At 29.3% G+C, this 15223-nt stretch overlaps 1 protein-coding gene across 1 annotated transcript; it reads left to right on the top strand.

The window, feature by feature from the left end:
* The first annotated feature begins 3290 nt into the window (after positions 1-3290).
* On the top strand, positions 3291-14375 carry LOC107455701 (uncharacterized). Its single transcript, XM_016073347.5, has 7 exons — positions 3291-3430; positions 5279-5362; positions 7553-7664; positions 9752-9866; positions 10492-10686; positions 12795-12834; positions 14238-14375. The coding sequence occupies exons 2-7, from the start codon at positions 5305-5307 to the stop codon at positions 14240-14242; spliced, it is 525 nt and encodes a 174-aa protein (XP_015928833.1). The 5' UTR covers positions 3291-3430; positions 5279-5304; the 3' UTR covers positions 14243-14375.
* The last annotated feature ends 848 nt before the right edge of the window (positions 14376-15223 follow it).

Here is a 15223-nt window from a genome sequence, read left to right on the forward strand (position 1 = left end):
TTGAGATATAAAGCATTGTTAAGTTAGAGTGTTATCTGATTTTTTTTCTATTTATAGCTGCTTTATAATTCGAATCTATCAATTAAGTTGCAAATTTAAACTCAATTTTCTCGAGGCTAATGCACTTTTTTGCAAATAAAGCATTTAAATGCCTAAATTGTTCCAAACCCAAGCTTCGCTCTCTTTTTTTCAGAATAAAGAAAGTTGTCAATGCTTGTGAAAAAGTTTAATGCTAAAAGTTTCTGTAACTAATTAAAAAAAATTCTCAAAGCTAGTTTTAAGAAACCATTTGTATGAAAGTTTGTACAGGCAAATTTATGGTGTATTAAACTATTTCTTTGTTTAAAATGGCATTGTTTTGAATTAGCTTTGTTTACTAACTATTTTAAGTGCATCCGGAAAATATTTTTAAAACTTTTACTAAATATCTTTGTATTTGATCTGCTGCACCAATTATTAAAGTTAATAAAAGTGCTCACTTATTCATTATAGGAATTTCTTTTTTAAAAAAAATTTCAATATTTATGCTTGCATTTTTGACGAAACTGAAAATACTTCGTACGAAACTTCATTATTGAAACTCTTAAATGTATTTTAAACATATATTTCCAATCTTTCACTTGTTTTTTACTAATTTTTGAACATTAAATTTAAAAAAAAAGAAGAAAAAATATTAAAATGCTTAGTTTTCTATTTTTTTTTCAAAAGCATGTAAATAATTATAATGGTTTCCCTTGATTACGATCTTTAACATATATTCTTAAAATCCATATCGAAAATTAAATCACCATTGAATACACACTAAGGTAAATTAATTAAACATTGATTAAGAAAAACGACACCCTGTGGCTGATTGGTATCGCTGTGCAGTCTCGCGCCACAGGTCCTGGGTTCGATCCTCCGGCCGGGCAAGGTTGTCTCAAAATTACATCCTTTCAGTAGGTTTATAAAATCAGTATGCTTAGGGACTGAGCATTGGGGGTTCCGCGCTCGGACTGGCCACTCAATCGGAGCATCTGCTTTTGCAACCCAGAGCCCCAGGTCAAGAAAACTGAGATGGGCACAATAGGCCTTGGCCATCTTTGAGCTATTGCGGCACCGAGTTGAGTTTTAATTAATTTAAAAAATAAAGCAAGGGAGAAACAAAGTAATTGAAATCTAAGAAAGTTCTGCGATCAAAACCCTTTTCTCAAAACTCTCTGTCTCCCAAGGAAACAGAGAGTTAGCGAAAAGGGATTTTCATAAAAAATAAAAATTAAAAACCAAGCTTCTTTGGGCTGGCTTTCACTTTCTTTTATAGAGCTTTCCTCAGTAATGATTCAAGAAATTTCCATTGAGTTTTTGCTTTTAAGTTTGAGAGTATTTTAAAATTATATATTAAAGATAATCTTCACAGAACGGTGTAGGACATATTTTTATTTTTTATGTTACAGCTATATCAATGTTATATCCCTTTTCACTGACCAAAATCTTATTCTTCATTTTTACCAATTTTATGAAAAAGCAGTTAAGGTGTTTAATCTATACAGGTTTCAAGCTTGACGGAGTTATCTTTAATGATGTTTAGTTGTATAGATTTTGAGAAAAAAAGACAGGAAAAAATGTTAACAAAGCATGTTTTTAAAATTTCAGGGAACTTGAAGTTCAATAAGGAGGTGGGGACTATTTCTAACCTTTAAGTGAGATGAAGCTAAAATTTCTTAGCGGCGTAAAAAAATTAAGAGTAAACAAAATTAGGAGTAATTAAGAGTAAGATTTTTAAATAATAAAATAAAACTCGAAAGATTAAGCAGTTTAGCATTTCACACCTCTTAAGATTGCATAGAAGTTCCTTAAATAGAGAGTGGTCAAATATGTTCCAATAAGGGAAAGATAATATTTAGAAAATCGAGAAATATATTTAGCTTGATTCTATTTCTTCAAGTACTTCAGGGAAGAGTTACATAATAATTTTTTCTCTCTAGAATTTACTTACATCTTAAAGCAGATATTCGTAAATTGGCACTTCACTGACTTTTACCTAACCTGTACCAAAAATCAACGGTATGCATAGGTGTTTTCAGGCTGGGAGTTTAATACTTTTTTTTGTATGTTTTTTTTACGATATTAAAATGACCATTGATAAATCTAATTCAGGTTTAGAAAATATTATTGTTCAATGTATAAACAGATATTTTGAAACATCAATATTTCCTAATGATATAGCGGGATATTAAACTTCTGAAATCATCTAGCGCTTGTTTGTTATTGATAAAAATATAGTATAATTTATTCCATTAGATGAAAGTCATAAGTTATTTTTGGAGCATAAAAATACTTTCTTGTAAGATTTATTTTTATTATTAGCGTGATTATAAAAATTCTTTCAAAGGGCTCGTAATTTTTTCATTCGTACTGTGCTTCCCATTATTTAACTTTTGTAAAACTTAGAAATTAAGCTACATTAATTGATCTATTTATAATACTCCATATATTATGTTATAATACAAAAATAATGAAATTATGTTTTTAGGAAATTACGAGCGGTGCCATTTTTAATGTTTAAAATAGCTTTTTTGTTTAAAAAAATACGCATAAAAATCGTTATTACAATAAAAAAATATGTACTATAAACTTAAAGTTTTTTAAGCATTTTTTTTTTAGTTAAAAGTGTATCTAAAATAAGAAAATATAATCACAATACTTAGTTTTATGATTACTAGCATTTGTTTTAGAAATTTATTTCTTATATATTAAATTTTTGGCCATGAAATTTTTCCCCCTTTAAATTTTTAATTTTAAAAGCATAAAATGTAAGGCTAATCAAAAATACAAAAACTGTGACAATTTTTAATGTTTAAAACAATCTTTTTTTAAAAAAATAATGCAAAACTATCGCTATTATAATACAAAATAATTTGTTATAAATTTTAAAGATTTTATTTATGTTATTTTAAAATTGAAAGAGTTATCTAAAATAGGAAAATATGCTCACTACGCTTAGTTTTACAATTATCAGAAATAATTTTAAAACTTATTGCTCAATTATTCAATTTTGTGGCCTGCAATATTTTTCACAGCTAAACCTTTAACTTGAAAAGCATAAAATTCAAAGCAGGTTGAAAAAACGTCTTTTTTGTTTAAAATAACATATAATTTTTATATAAATAAAAAGATTTTCTTTTATTTCTGTAATGAAGAAAAGAAATATTTGAATATCGTTTATTCACCAACAATGAAAAGTCTGTGTTGACCATTTTCGGCTTCAGCTAGATGTACAAGATAATGAAATGTGTACAAATAAGATTAGTATTCATAGCACCTGTGTCATCGGATGTCTATTTGGATATTTTTTTCTATGTAACATACTTAGCGGCTACATTTCTTTTCATAAAATAGGAAATAAGAGTTTTGTTCAATATAGGGAGAGAGTCGTCACATCTTGTTAAATGTAAGCGAAAATTCATTTTTCTATTTAATATTCTTAAATATAATATTATATTTACCCAATTATCTATTAAATTATAAATCAATAGTCAGTTGAAGAATTTTTACTAATATTTTTATTAATATTTAATATTATTTAATATTATTTAATATTGTTTAATATTATTTAATATTATTTAATATTGTTTAATATTATTTAATATTATTTAATATTAGAATTCTTATTAACACTTTATTCAGTAGCATATCTATACTTTTCTATTGCTATTATATTTATAGTTGAAAAAAATATGGTTGAAACTACCAGAATATAGTAAAATTTGCCATGTTTCTGACTTTATGGAAAGACCAAAAATCTTGGTTATTTTTACTGAAGTCTTTTTGTTAATTATTTTGTTAAAATTAGCAATAAAATATAATTTTATAATATGTGATAAAATTTGGTATAGGTGGTAAAATTTGGTAGTTTCATCATGATAATTTGGATCATGGCATAAAAACCATTTATTCGGTTACATTTATTTTTCAGTTTTGTATATTTTACTAAACGTGTACTGTTATTTTAAAAAACAGAATTTACGGTAAATCGTTACCACGTGAACAGCAAAATTACCTAATGAAGGGATTAAACACCGTATATTTTGGTTTTATTAACCAATCTTTATGGAAATATCTTTACGGTAATTGTACCAGAATATTTTTTTCCATTTAAGGTATCAAATTATAATAAGTGATGCGAATTTATTTACTTTTTACAGTTGTTTTATGCATAACACGCTATGTTGTATGATTAAAAAGTAATATTTATCTAGCACCTATAACGCTGCAATCAATTATTTTTAAATAAAAATGCGTATGTTTGTCTTATTAATATTTTTTTAATACATAGCATGTTTGTAATAATCTGCAAAAAATAAAATAAATGCAATAAATTAGATTAATTATTATTACTAAGTTATGTTTTAGTTACATATTTTGCCTATTAAAACCTATTTACGCTTTGGTCTAATATAATAATAAATTGTATTTATGTATTACGATTTATTTTCCTATATTTTTTAAATTTTTATAAAAAATTGACAACATTTTTAAAAAAAATCTATTTAAAAATATTATGAGAATGATTTTTATAAATATATAATAAATTTAAAATATATTTGAGAATTTCAATTCAAAAACTCAAGAATTCAAGACAATCAAACTTATAATATTTTTTTGTGATTCACTTCTTCATTGTCCGACAAAAACGCAGAATGGTATCATTAGTTGTTGGTCACAAACAGAGTTTACACAGTTTTGGTCACAGAGAGTTGTGAATAGTTCTTAGATAACAGAAATATATTTGAAATATTTTGACGCATTTTACCTAACACAATTAGTCGTATAATCCATTTTTCCGTAAAATCCATTCCCCCCTAAAATGTTGTACCGTAATATTTACTATATTTAGAATTATTGTAAGAATATTTATTTTATATAAAATTTTTTGTTCCGTAATACGTTCCGGTAAAAATTTATTTTCCAGTAACCTGAGAGCCAGTTCTTTTATAATGTAAAAAGTAACTGATTGGTAACTTCTTAAAATAGCATTTCGGTAAAAAAAAAATGAATTAGCCATGTCAAAATGAATTTAAAATAAAACAAAACAGAAAAGTTTAATATTTTTTTAATTTTTTTGTAGAAGGAAAATTTTAGCACAAGTACTGTAATCATGTTTTCATCTATGCTTTACTTAAATATATTAACTTAAACGAATAGAAAATTAGCGAAAAATAATAATACTAAATTAGAAATAGTTCTTGCATGCAAACTTAACTTAACTATATATATATATATATATATTTTTTTTTAGTGCAAGTATTGATACAAATTGGACAAATGTTTGAAGCCGCTTTGTGCCTGTTGTTATTTTGTTATTCTTCTAATTTGAAATATGGTAAATGTCTTTTTCTTTATCCACAGGTATCAGTGTAAGCATTTCTGTATCAGTTTTAGATTATACGCATAAATAAAAGCGTTTATTATGCACTATTTTTTTATTAAATTAGAATTTAAACAAAATATCAGAAAAGCATTTATTCCATTCTATTAAAAGTTATATAGTTGACTTATAGTATGTACCCGATTGCTTTGATTTGATCTGGAGAAAGTTTCAACTGAGATTTTTATGTTATGAAGAGGGGTTCAAATTTTATTATGTTAATTAAGTTTTAGTTAAACTTTTATATTTTATTATTAATTTATTCAAAAAATTTATGAGGCTAATTAAGAAGTATATAATAGTGTCATAAAAATTATATTCAAAGAAGAAAATCTTAAGGTAATCTCAATTAGTTTTCAGCCCTTTTTATAAACTTCAATTTCCGTTAAACCTTACTTTCTAAATTTCAAAAGCTTATTTTGTGAATTTAAAATTTTGTAGTTTAATCTACGAGCTTTAGTCATAACTGAAAATATAAATATATAAGGCAATTATAAATTTGACAAATTTTTAATTATACACTGAGAAAAAATATGGTTCAAACTACAGGAATATGGTACATTTTACCTTGTTTCTATCTCTATGGGAACACTGGAAAGCTCAGTAATTGTTACCCGAGGTGCTTTGGTAAAGATTTTGGTTTGTTTGTTTGTCGTATTCCTGTTTAGGCAGTGGGGGGTGCGATTGTTCCTGTTTTTCAGTGGCGCCATCTATGGGCAGGAATTCGACTTCTGCCATGCCATTCACACAACCACAAGGCGGGTCACATTCACACACAAAGTCGAAAGGACATAGAACACACAGAGAGAGAAAGAAACATCTATGCCTTGCCAGGGATTCGAACCCAGGATCTTTCGATGCAAGGACAGTTCCCTACCCCTACACAGGCCGGTCGGCAAAGATTTTGGTAAAACTAAAAATAAAATATGGTTTTACAATCTGTAATGAAATTTGATAAATCTGATAAAATTTGGTAGTTTTATCATTAAACCTTAAGGAATGGTATAAAATCCTTATATTCGTTTAAATTTAATTTTTAATTTTGTATTTTTTACTAAATGTGGGAGGATAAGAAATATATTTTTGAAAACCAGAATTTCCGGTAAATTGCTATAATATGAACGGAAAAAGAAATGGTATATATACCATATGTTTCGGTTTTATTAACCAAAATTGTGTTTTTTTTTTTTTTTTTTTTTTTTTTTTACCAGAAATGTTATTACAGTACTGTAACTTTACTAGAAAATGTTTCTCAGTATGAATTTAATATATTTTTTAATTAATAGTTTTTAAATTAACTTATAAATTATTTAAAAACTATTAGTTAAAAAGTATAATAGTTAATTTATTTATTGAATTAAATTGGGATCGGTGTAGTTTGAAAAAAATGTATTTTCCTTTATTTCTTTCAGAAAATTCATTGTTTTAAAAACGTCATAAAATCTTCATTAATTGACAAGGATAGTTTGGACTAATCACCATTTTATGATACAAAAGAAGATCGTTGCTTTTAGTGCTCAAATAATTTTTTGCCCTTAATTAAAAATGGTCCATAATTGTGCAATTTAAAAATTGATTAATATAAATTCAAGAATATGTATTTGCTATAATTTATCGAGCTTTGAAATGTTAAAAGAGATAAAAATGATCTTAACTAAGATTTAAGTAACATAATTAAATATGTTTTTTGACTAAGCTCGTTATTCATGTTTTAGTCATTCTAGAATCATGTGAGAGCTCTATTGTAAATCCTTTGAACTCCATCCAAAATGATGGCGTTCAAAAATTCAGATTTGTTTCAGATTCCTTTCAGCGGAAATTTTATTTCCATTGTTTTAAAGAACTATTGAGGATTCTTTTTCGTCCAATTGGAAATTATTTTGTTGTGTTTTTATTTTGTTCGCTATTTTGCGTCAAACACTTAGTGTTGTTATCGTGTTGTTACCTTAGTTAACCTGTCATTGTTTCCTAACATTCAAATAATTAACAAGATTTTTATTTTCTACTTATAATACACACGCAAAAAAGGGATACTTCAAATACAAATGTATCATTGATAAGTTTTTTTAAAAAAATTTATATAATGTATGCCAATTACCTTTCTAATTACAATAAAAAAATTATTCATATACTTATTATCTTTAGGTTCAAAATCTAGTATAGTCTGGAGAATTAGTTATTTGCTAATACCAGTGCTAGTTTTACAAGAAATTTCAGTTGTAAATGCAATACCACCTCTCGAATTAGCTACAAAATTGTAAGTATGCGAGTATGTTATTTTTATATAAATAATTTATCTCTAAATCATCTCACAGAAAAAGTCTTTAATTTCATGCTTAATAAAGCATTCCGATTTTTGTAATAACAATTTTTCTGAAGATAATTTAGTTCATAAAAAATTTCAGCAAAATACTTGTTCAACAAGAGTTTTTTAGACTTAATAGAATAATATTTAATAACTTATTTCATACCTGTACACATAAATATTAAGTCAGATATTATGAAGTGGTTATCAACATGAGAAGAACCCCTATGGTTGAGTGGTAGCACTTTGCTCTCCCTCAGGCTCAGGTCCTGGGTTCCATCTCAAACCGATCAAGGTTAACTGATTCTTTCGCCCCCTTTTGTGGATCGATAAAGTGAGTGCGAATCATGTTTGAGTACTAAACACTGATGGTTCCACGTATGACTGACAACTCAACTGGAACATCTGCTCCTGCACCTCAGAACCCAAGGTCATTAAAACTGGAGGAGCACAGTAGGTCTTAGCCCCCCAAATCAAAATACTTGATGTTCCCATCAAAACATTTAGATGGTTTATATTGGTTTCAGTGCGATTCCTGTCGGTCCGACATCCTTTGATGGTCACCGTCATCCAGCATTTTCCATTATGTGATCATGTTTTTTGATATGAAAACCAATTTCCATCATTCCATGATGGAAAATGCTACTTTAATACTACGATGGTTAACCATCAAGAGAAGTTTGATTCTCATGGACCAACAATCCATGATGGTTCCAACTAAACATTTAATGGGGATTCTTGTTGGTTCTTAGGAATATACCATAAAAACAATTTGGTTTTTTACGTTGGACCATCATAAATCAGTCCAAATTCCTACATACTTATGGTTACTTATTTTGGTTACCATCAAAAATATAGTGGTCCATGATGGAATTATTGATGGTTACCATCAAGATTACGTTGGTCCATCAATGGAAAACCATCAAAAGTTTTGACTTGGGCCTACATGGGCTTTCACGCTTCTGAATTTAGTTTCGGATCTAACTTTCCTCAACCAGATCTCCCTGCTAGTTACCATAGCATTAAAAGAATTTTTACAGCCAAGTTTTAAATCCAGATATCGTGAAACTATTACCAAACTGACCAGTGGGTAGATCTGGGATTCATTGCTGGATAATCACATACCATATGATCTGACCAGACAGGTAGGTGTAGCTTACTTCAGAATATTAATTGGAAATGATAACCGTAAGAAGCACCTTCATAAAATTGGATTAGCGGACTCTCCGATTTGCCCGCTCTACCTGACTGGTTCCGACATGAACAGTGATCTCATGAATTGCTGCCCTGGACTTACTACTGTTATAGTAGCTGTAAATGATGTAAAAATTTTTAATTACTTTATTTGCATTTCTGAACTGAATTGGGCTGCCCGTTGCAGATTGGTGGACATGCTTAGGTCTGGCATAGGATAAAAGAAAAGTTTATTTACATGAAAAAAGCGATTCTACAAGATATTAGACTAAGTTATTTTTAAAAAATAATTAATTTTATTGCGTTTCTATTTTGTGTTATTTATGATTAATTTTTATTTAATAAGTTATAATGATATTCTAATTTTTACAAAGTGACCTACACTACCACAATGTGTTCTAAAACCTGGCAATTAATTCCTAAACAGCATCAATATTAGAGTAAAAGTTCATTTAAAGCCGACATTATTGAATAAAAATTTTTTAAAACAAAGTTCTTAGCTGCATGTCAAACTACTCTTACATCAGTACTAAAACAGTACTTTCAGCAGCTACTGGGCTTGCAATCAGACAGTACTGCATTGTAACTGTAAGTTGTGGTCAGTACAAAAACATTTTTTATTGTCCTTTTACTCAACAGCGCCATCTAATGACGAAATTTGAAATATATTTTAATACTTGTGGAAAATAAATTCGAATTTCCTTAGCAAGATGTAGTCACCCATAAATTTTTATCTTCCCCCGTTTTGCTTTAATTTTTTTTTCATTTCAGACAATTTGGTATAACTGATAATAATTTATAAGTAATTTTAACTACTTACGATTCTAACAAAGCATTTTTTTAAGAAAAGAAAAAATAAGGAAAGGAAAGTTACTTATTGGAGAGTTGAATAGCTTGCTGGATCATGTCAAAAACACTGTTAAGGAAGGACTACCTGTAGACAAAGAAAGGCTGGAAGAGGTTTTGTTTATTTTTTTTCTTTCTATTATTTAAGCTACTTATGAGTTGCAAATAAAGTTTATTTTACACCTGATATGTGCGCTTTGTCTCCTACTCAATGTTTGCTTGATTTTGTTCGATTAAAAACTAATTCAATGCTAATGATTAAAATTAATTTGGTTTTTTCAACCTTGATTTTATAAAGTTGTTCACCAAGTGTATTTTTTGTACGAAAGATATTCCAGTTTCTATAATACAGCTAATTCTTCTATCTGTTTGTCAAGGGAAGCAAACTTTTACCTCGACTCCCACTGTTCAAATATGATCATCTTTGCTATATTTTTTCAAGAAACTAAAAAATCGATTTTTAAAATTTTGTTGTGCCAACTTCAACACGATTTTTTAAATTTTTAACTGTTGAATTTTCAATCATTGATGTTCAGTTGATAGAATAAACATTTATTGAGGTTTCAACTTTAGTTTCGAAATTTAAATATTAAAGCAATAAGATTAATTATTCAGAGTCGAATACGTTTCTTGAAACTCGTGTTTAATTATTATAGAAAGCTAAAAGATTCAAATGAGAAACAGTTTTCAAAAATCAATTTGAATTTTGTAAAATTAAATCATAAAATTTTTTTTCCAGCTTGTTGATATCAAAGATAAGTTTAAGAAGTTAGAAGTTGATCCAGGTGACTTACCCGTAGATCTGATGGAAAAATTTAAAGAAAAGACATTGGAAGCTTTTGGTATGATTTTAGCTAGTTTTAAACTAGATAAAATTCCACAAGCAAAAGATCCAGAACTAGTTGAAAAGTTCCAAGAAAAAGTAGTACATAAGGTATTGACTTATTTTCTTTAAATACATTAAGATTACCAAAAATTTTAAAAAAAAAGTTTTCAACTACGAATTCCAACAAATCAGAAATATTACATTCCCATTAATTTCTTTTTTAAATATTGGATAAAGACACACTTAAAACTTTACAAAACAATATAATTTCTCAGCTTTTATTGCAAGCCTTGTTTTAGAGCTTCTATTTCCTTTGTATGTTAAGGTTCACGGATCAAATTTTTTTTAATGATATGGTATAGTGTTTTCAGATTCAATCTCCATATAAAAGGGATATTTATTCATTCTTCATACTAATCTCATTGTTCGTAAATTAGCGTAGTTGAATTTAACATTGGTTCAAGCTTGCATGGTTTATTTGCTTATCATTAATAAATTTCGTTGGGGTTTCGCGATTAAGTTGTTGTTGTTGACGTATGCCTGTTTTAGGCAGAGGGGGTGAGATTGTTCCTGTTTTCCAGTGGCGCCATCTATGGCCGAGAATTCGACTTCTGTCACACCATACGTCACACCCGTTTATAGGGCGGGCCTATTCATACATCCACAGATCGTAATTTTGACCTGAATCAGAGAATGATCGATTTCCAAACCAGTACCCCCAGAGGTATTGATTTGTTATGGGAACATGGAGGACTTTTGCGACTCGACAGATTTAACGTGCATCAGTCACTTTACTACACGGGGAGTCTTCGGCTGGCGAGGTTCGGACCCACGAACTCTTGGACACGGGCCCAGCGCCCTACCGGCTAGGCTATCCCGGCCTTTCGATAAAGTATGCTGCAATATTAAAAATAAGCTTACAATGGGTAGGTTTTACCCTGCTTATTTACAGATTTAAAAAGAATAAAAAGAGGATATATTAACAATTTAAAAAGTTACCAATTGACCAAGTTGCAAGACTACTACTTAATAATACCTATGTAATCTGTAACCTGGACTCAATGCATTCGAAAACTTATGTTGCATCTGTGAAGGAAAGATTTTGCTAGCCATTTTCTGGACTATCAAAGAGGACAGTTTATACAAAAGAAAAACAAATACTGGAATTTACAAAATTTACAGGAACATTGATGCAATAAATGTTCAATGTTAAAAAGAACGAGCTTTTCTAATTATACTAAGTAATGCAATTTAAATATAACTAACCAAACAATTATGATTTTAAAACGTATACCAACAGTAATAGAAAAGTTCTGGAAAATGCCAAAGTCAACCCAGGGTTATCCTGTCAATGATGATGATTTTATTTTATAATATTTTATAATTGTCGCTGAACATCCGACCCAATTTAATGGGTTTGCGACTACTAATGTTCAACTCCGTAGTCTTGTAATTTTGAACCCAATCCAGAAGACAAGTGAAATCCTGGATCGAGTATTAGGAGAAATTTGCCTTCGTGTAGGACTTTTTGATGGAGGAGCTAACTTTTTTAGCTTTTGATGGAGGATGGAGGAGCTAATTTGCTTTGCATGGAGATGGGAAAACCACGAGAACCTCCCACGGTTAACCTGACTGTAAGGGGAGTCTAACCCATGATCCGTCTACCACTGCGGATATTTCAAGTCTGCACTGTGGTACTGCAAGCTGGACGCGAAATTCGTATCAACTGGTATTTGAACCCGGTTCGCCGCATTGGTAGGCGAACGCTCTATCCCCTAAGCCATCGCGGCCCTCAATGATGATGACGATGTAAAATTTAGAAATAAATACCCAGAATCTTTTTATATTATATAAAAATTAAAAACTTTTCATTCTCAACTCTATGTTCAATCTGCCCAATTCATTCAACACTTACATCACTTATAAAAGGGACGTTGAAATAAATCTTTTAAACAAGCTAACGACCACTTTTAAAGAATAAAATTAAATATTGTATTATTAAGATTCAATAATTCAAAAGAATACAAATCTCCGACAAAGCCGATAATTCCTTAATTATCATCATTGTATTTAATTTGTTTCATTTTTGCTCTTTAAGAAATATTTCATAATGTTTGAAGTCGATTATCTATTGCTATTCTAAAAATTACGTTATAAAAATTAGTAATATTTTAATGTTATTATAAGTAATATTAAATAATAAATATTCATTTCAGGTAAAGACCGAATTTAATAAACACATGGAAAAAAGAGAATGTAAGTATAAAATCCATTGTATCAATTAGTCATTGTAAATTCTGTCTCATGAAATGTTTGATTCATCGCATTAAAAATAAATCTTAAATTTGTTACTAAAAGGGAAAGCGGTTAGACACCTCAATTTTAACCAAGTTAAGTCAAAACGTAGTTTGAATATTATCATTAAACAAAAAATAATTGAAAATTCGAATGACTTATTCTCAAAATGCGACTTTTTAATGACTACGAATATAATATTTTGAAAATTTTACGTCATGAACTAGCCGTAATTCAGAATTTACTTTTGGAGCACGAAATTCGACAAGACCAGGTGCAAATTTATTCATTTGCTGCTAAAAACAAAATTTCAGTTGATTCCTTGAAGAATCAAAATTCTAATAATATTACAAATATATTATTAAGACTGGCAGGGATGGAACGCCACATTTGTGGACTGATGCTCCACCTCACATATCGTAATGTAAATTAATTAGAGTTTATGAAATTAATTGACCTTAATGAAAATTAATTAGAGTCAATAGTTAAAAGGTTTTTGCTTTATTTGCCACAGTATGTTATTAGTATTCATGTTTTTTTTTTTTGGAGAAAAAGCTTATGAGTTCTGATTGTTGCTATATGTTTGATTGTTGCTGAATAAATTTATTTTGTCAGCCAAATTTCAATATCTGAATAAAGATCAAGTTGATAACCCTGAACTAGGTTGAACAAAATATTTCATATCTGAACCATCAGTTTATTGATTTTTAACTGAAAATCATTAAACTGCAGTTGGTTCGTAAATTCAGTATTTTTTTAAATTTTTTAGTCTGTTTAGATGCAGTAAATGGTAATGTAAGTACACGATTCTTGTTCAGTAGTACATTTTGTAACAAATAATTTTCATGATTTTCAAATGATTTTTCGATGCTACTAAATTGTAGCAATTGTAAATATAAACAATCATTCGTCCCGCAGTGGACTGATCGTTAAGACACGGTTCCCATCATATCACCGAAGTCTAACATCACTGGCTACGGTCAGTGTGCGGGTGGGTGACCACTTGGATCAGTCTGCGTAGGGACCGAGAGTGTGCGGTATTGGTCCTCGTTAAACTGTGCTACCGTAAATTGCTCGACTTCGCGCGCAGGTCGTCGGGCTATCGAAGCGGGGGTGCCATCCCCTCCACAGAGGATCAAAATTGTGATGGCATGTCTTCGGATCATCCTCTGGGATGTTTCCCAGACCGTCGCCAATAGCCCATTGTGCAGCTCTAGTGCGACGTAAATTAACAACAACAATAAACAATCATTCAAATAGTTTATTTTTTTAACAATATATAAGTGTTAGAAAATGTTAAAAACAATACAATGTACACTTAATTCTATATAATACTAACAAATTGCATTTTATTATTTCTGTAGTATGAAAATCTTCCATCATTATTTTTCTGATTGAAAATCTTCTTTATTCTGAAAGAAAACATACTATTTTATGAAAAGTGCCAAGATACTTTACTATGTATAAACTAATTCTAACTAATAATAAAAAAATAAATAAAATATGGTGTTAGAAATATCTTTTGTTGTCTTACTTTTAATATACTTCATTACAAATTATAGTGATTGTTATTTTTTTTTAGTTGTATTGGAGAAAATTGAATTTCAACAATTTTTGGAAATAAATTTATATTTGTGATTTTTTCGGAATAATTATAGAACAGCAGAAATTATGCTATTCCCTTATCTTTTGAAATTGTTCTATTAAAAATACTATTAAAAGAAAAAAAAATAGCTATCAAAATTATCATATTTAATCTTTTCTTGGGTAGATTTTTTTATATTAATTACACTAGAATTACAAATGTTAGGATAACTTTTGCCATCAAAATTTTAGACAACTAGGATATTTATTCAATTCATTTGCCGATTGCTCAGTTCATTTATTCAATTCATTTGCCAAGAGCCATTACATTATGACCATCCTCCATTAATAACAATGGGCTCGCACAGGTTTTCATGGTTTCTCGCCCAGGAACAATGTCTTCATGGGGCACATTAGGACCCATAATCCTCATAGAACAATCCCTGACGTCTGTAAGCTACTTGAACATAGTTGCAGACCAGGTTCACAAATTCATGGCAATAGTTTTTCCTGCGGGGGATGGTGTTTACCAACAGGATAATGCACCATGTCATAAGGGTCGAATAGTCGAGGAACATTCCAGCGACTTTCAAGTCATGTCTCGGTCCCCAAATTCACCTGACCTTAATACAATAGAGCATTTGTGGTCCTACTAGGAAAACCAAATTCGTGCTGCCACGCAACCCCCTCGCAATGTGAGGGAATTGCAGGACTAGTTGGTGAGCGCTTGGTACCAGATACCTCAGACTATCTATCAGCACCTTGT

The sequence above is a fragment of the Parasteatoda tepidariorum genome, chromosome 10, assembly GCF_982258835.1.
Source record: "Parasteatoda tepidariorum strain Cologne lab strain chromosome 10, Ptep-v5.0, whole genome shotgun sequence".
NCBI lineage: Eukaryota > Metazoa > Arthropoda > Arachnida > Araneae > Theridiidae > Parasteatoda > Parasteatoda tepidariorum.

Bases quoted from the DNA above. Each gene is read 5' to 3' on its own strand.
- LOC107455701 (XM_016073347.5), top strand. From the start codon at position 5,305: ATGTTTGAAGCCGCTTTGTGCCTGTTGTTATTTTGTTATTCTTCTAAT. The intron at 5,363-7,552 runs GTAAATGTCTTT...TATTATCTTTAG, and splicing joins TTCTTCTAATTTGAAATATG to GTTCAAAATCTAGTATAGTC. The intron at 7,665-9,751 runs GTAAGTATGCGA...CATTTTTTTAAG, and splicing joins CTCGAATTAGCTACAAAATT to AAAAGAAAAAATAAGGAAAG.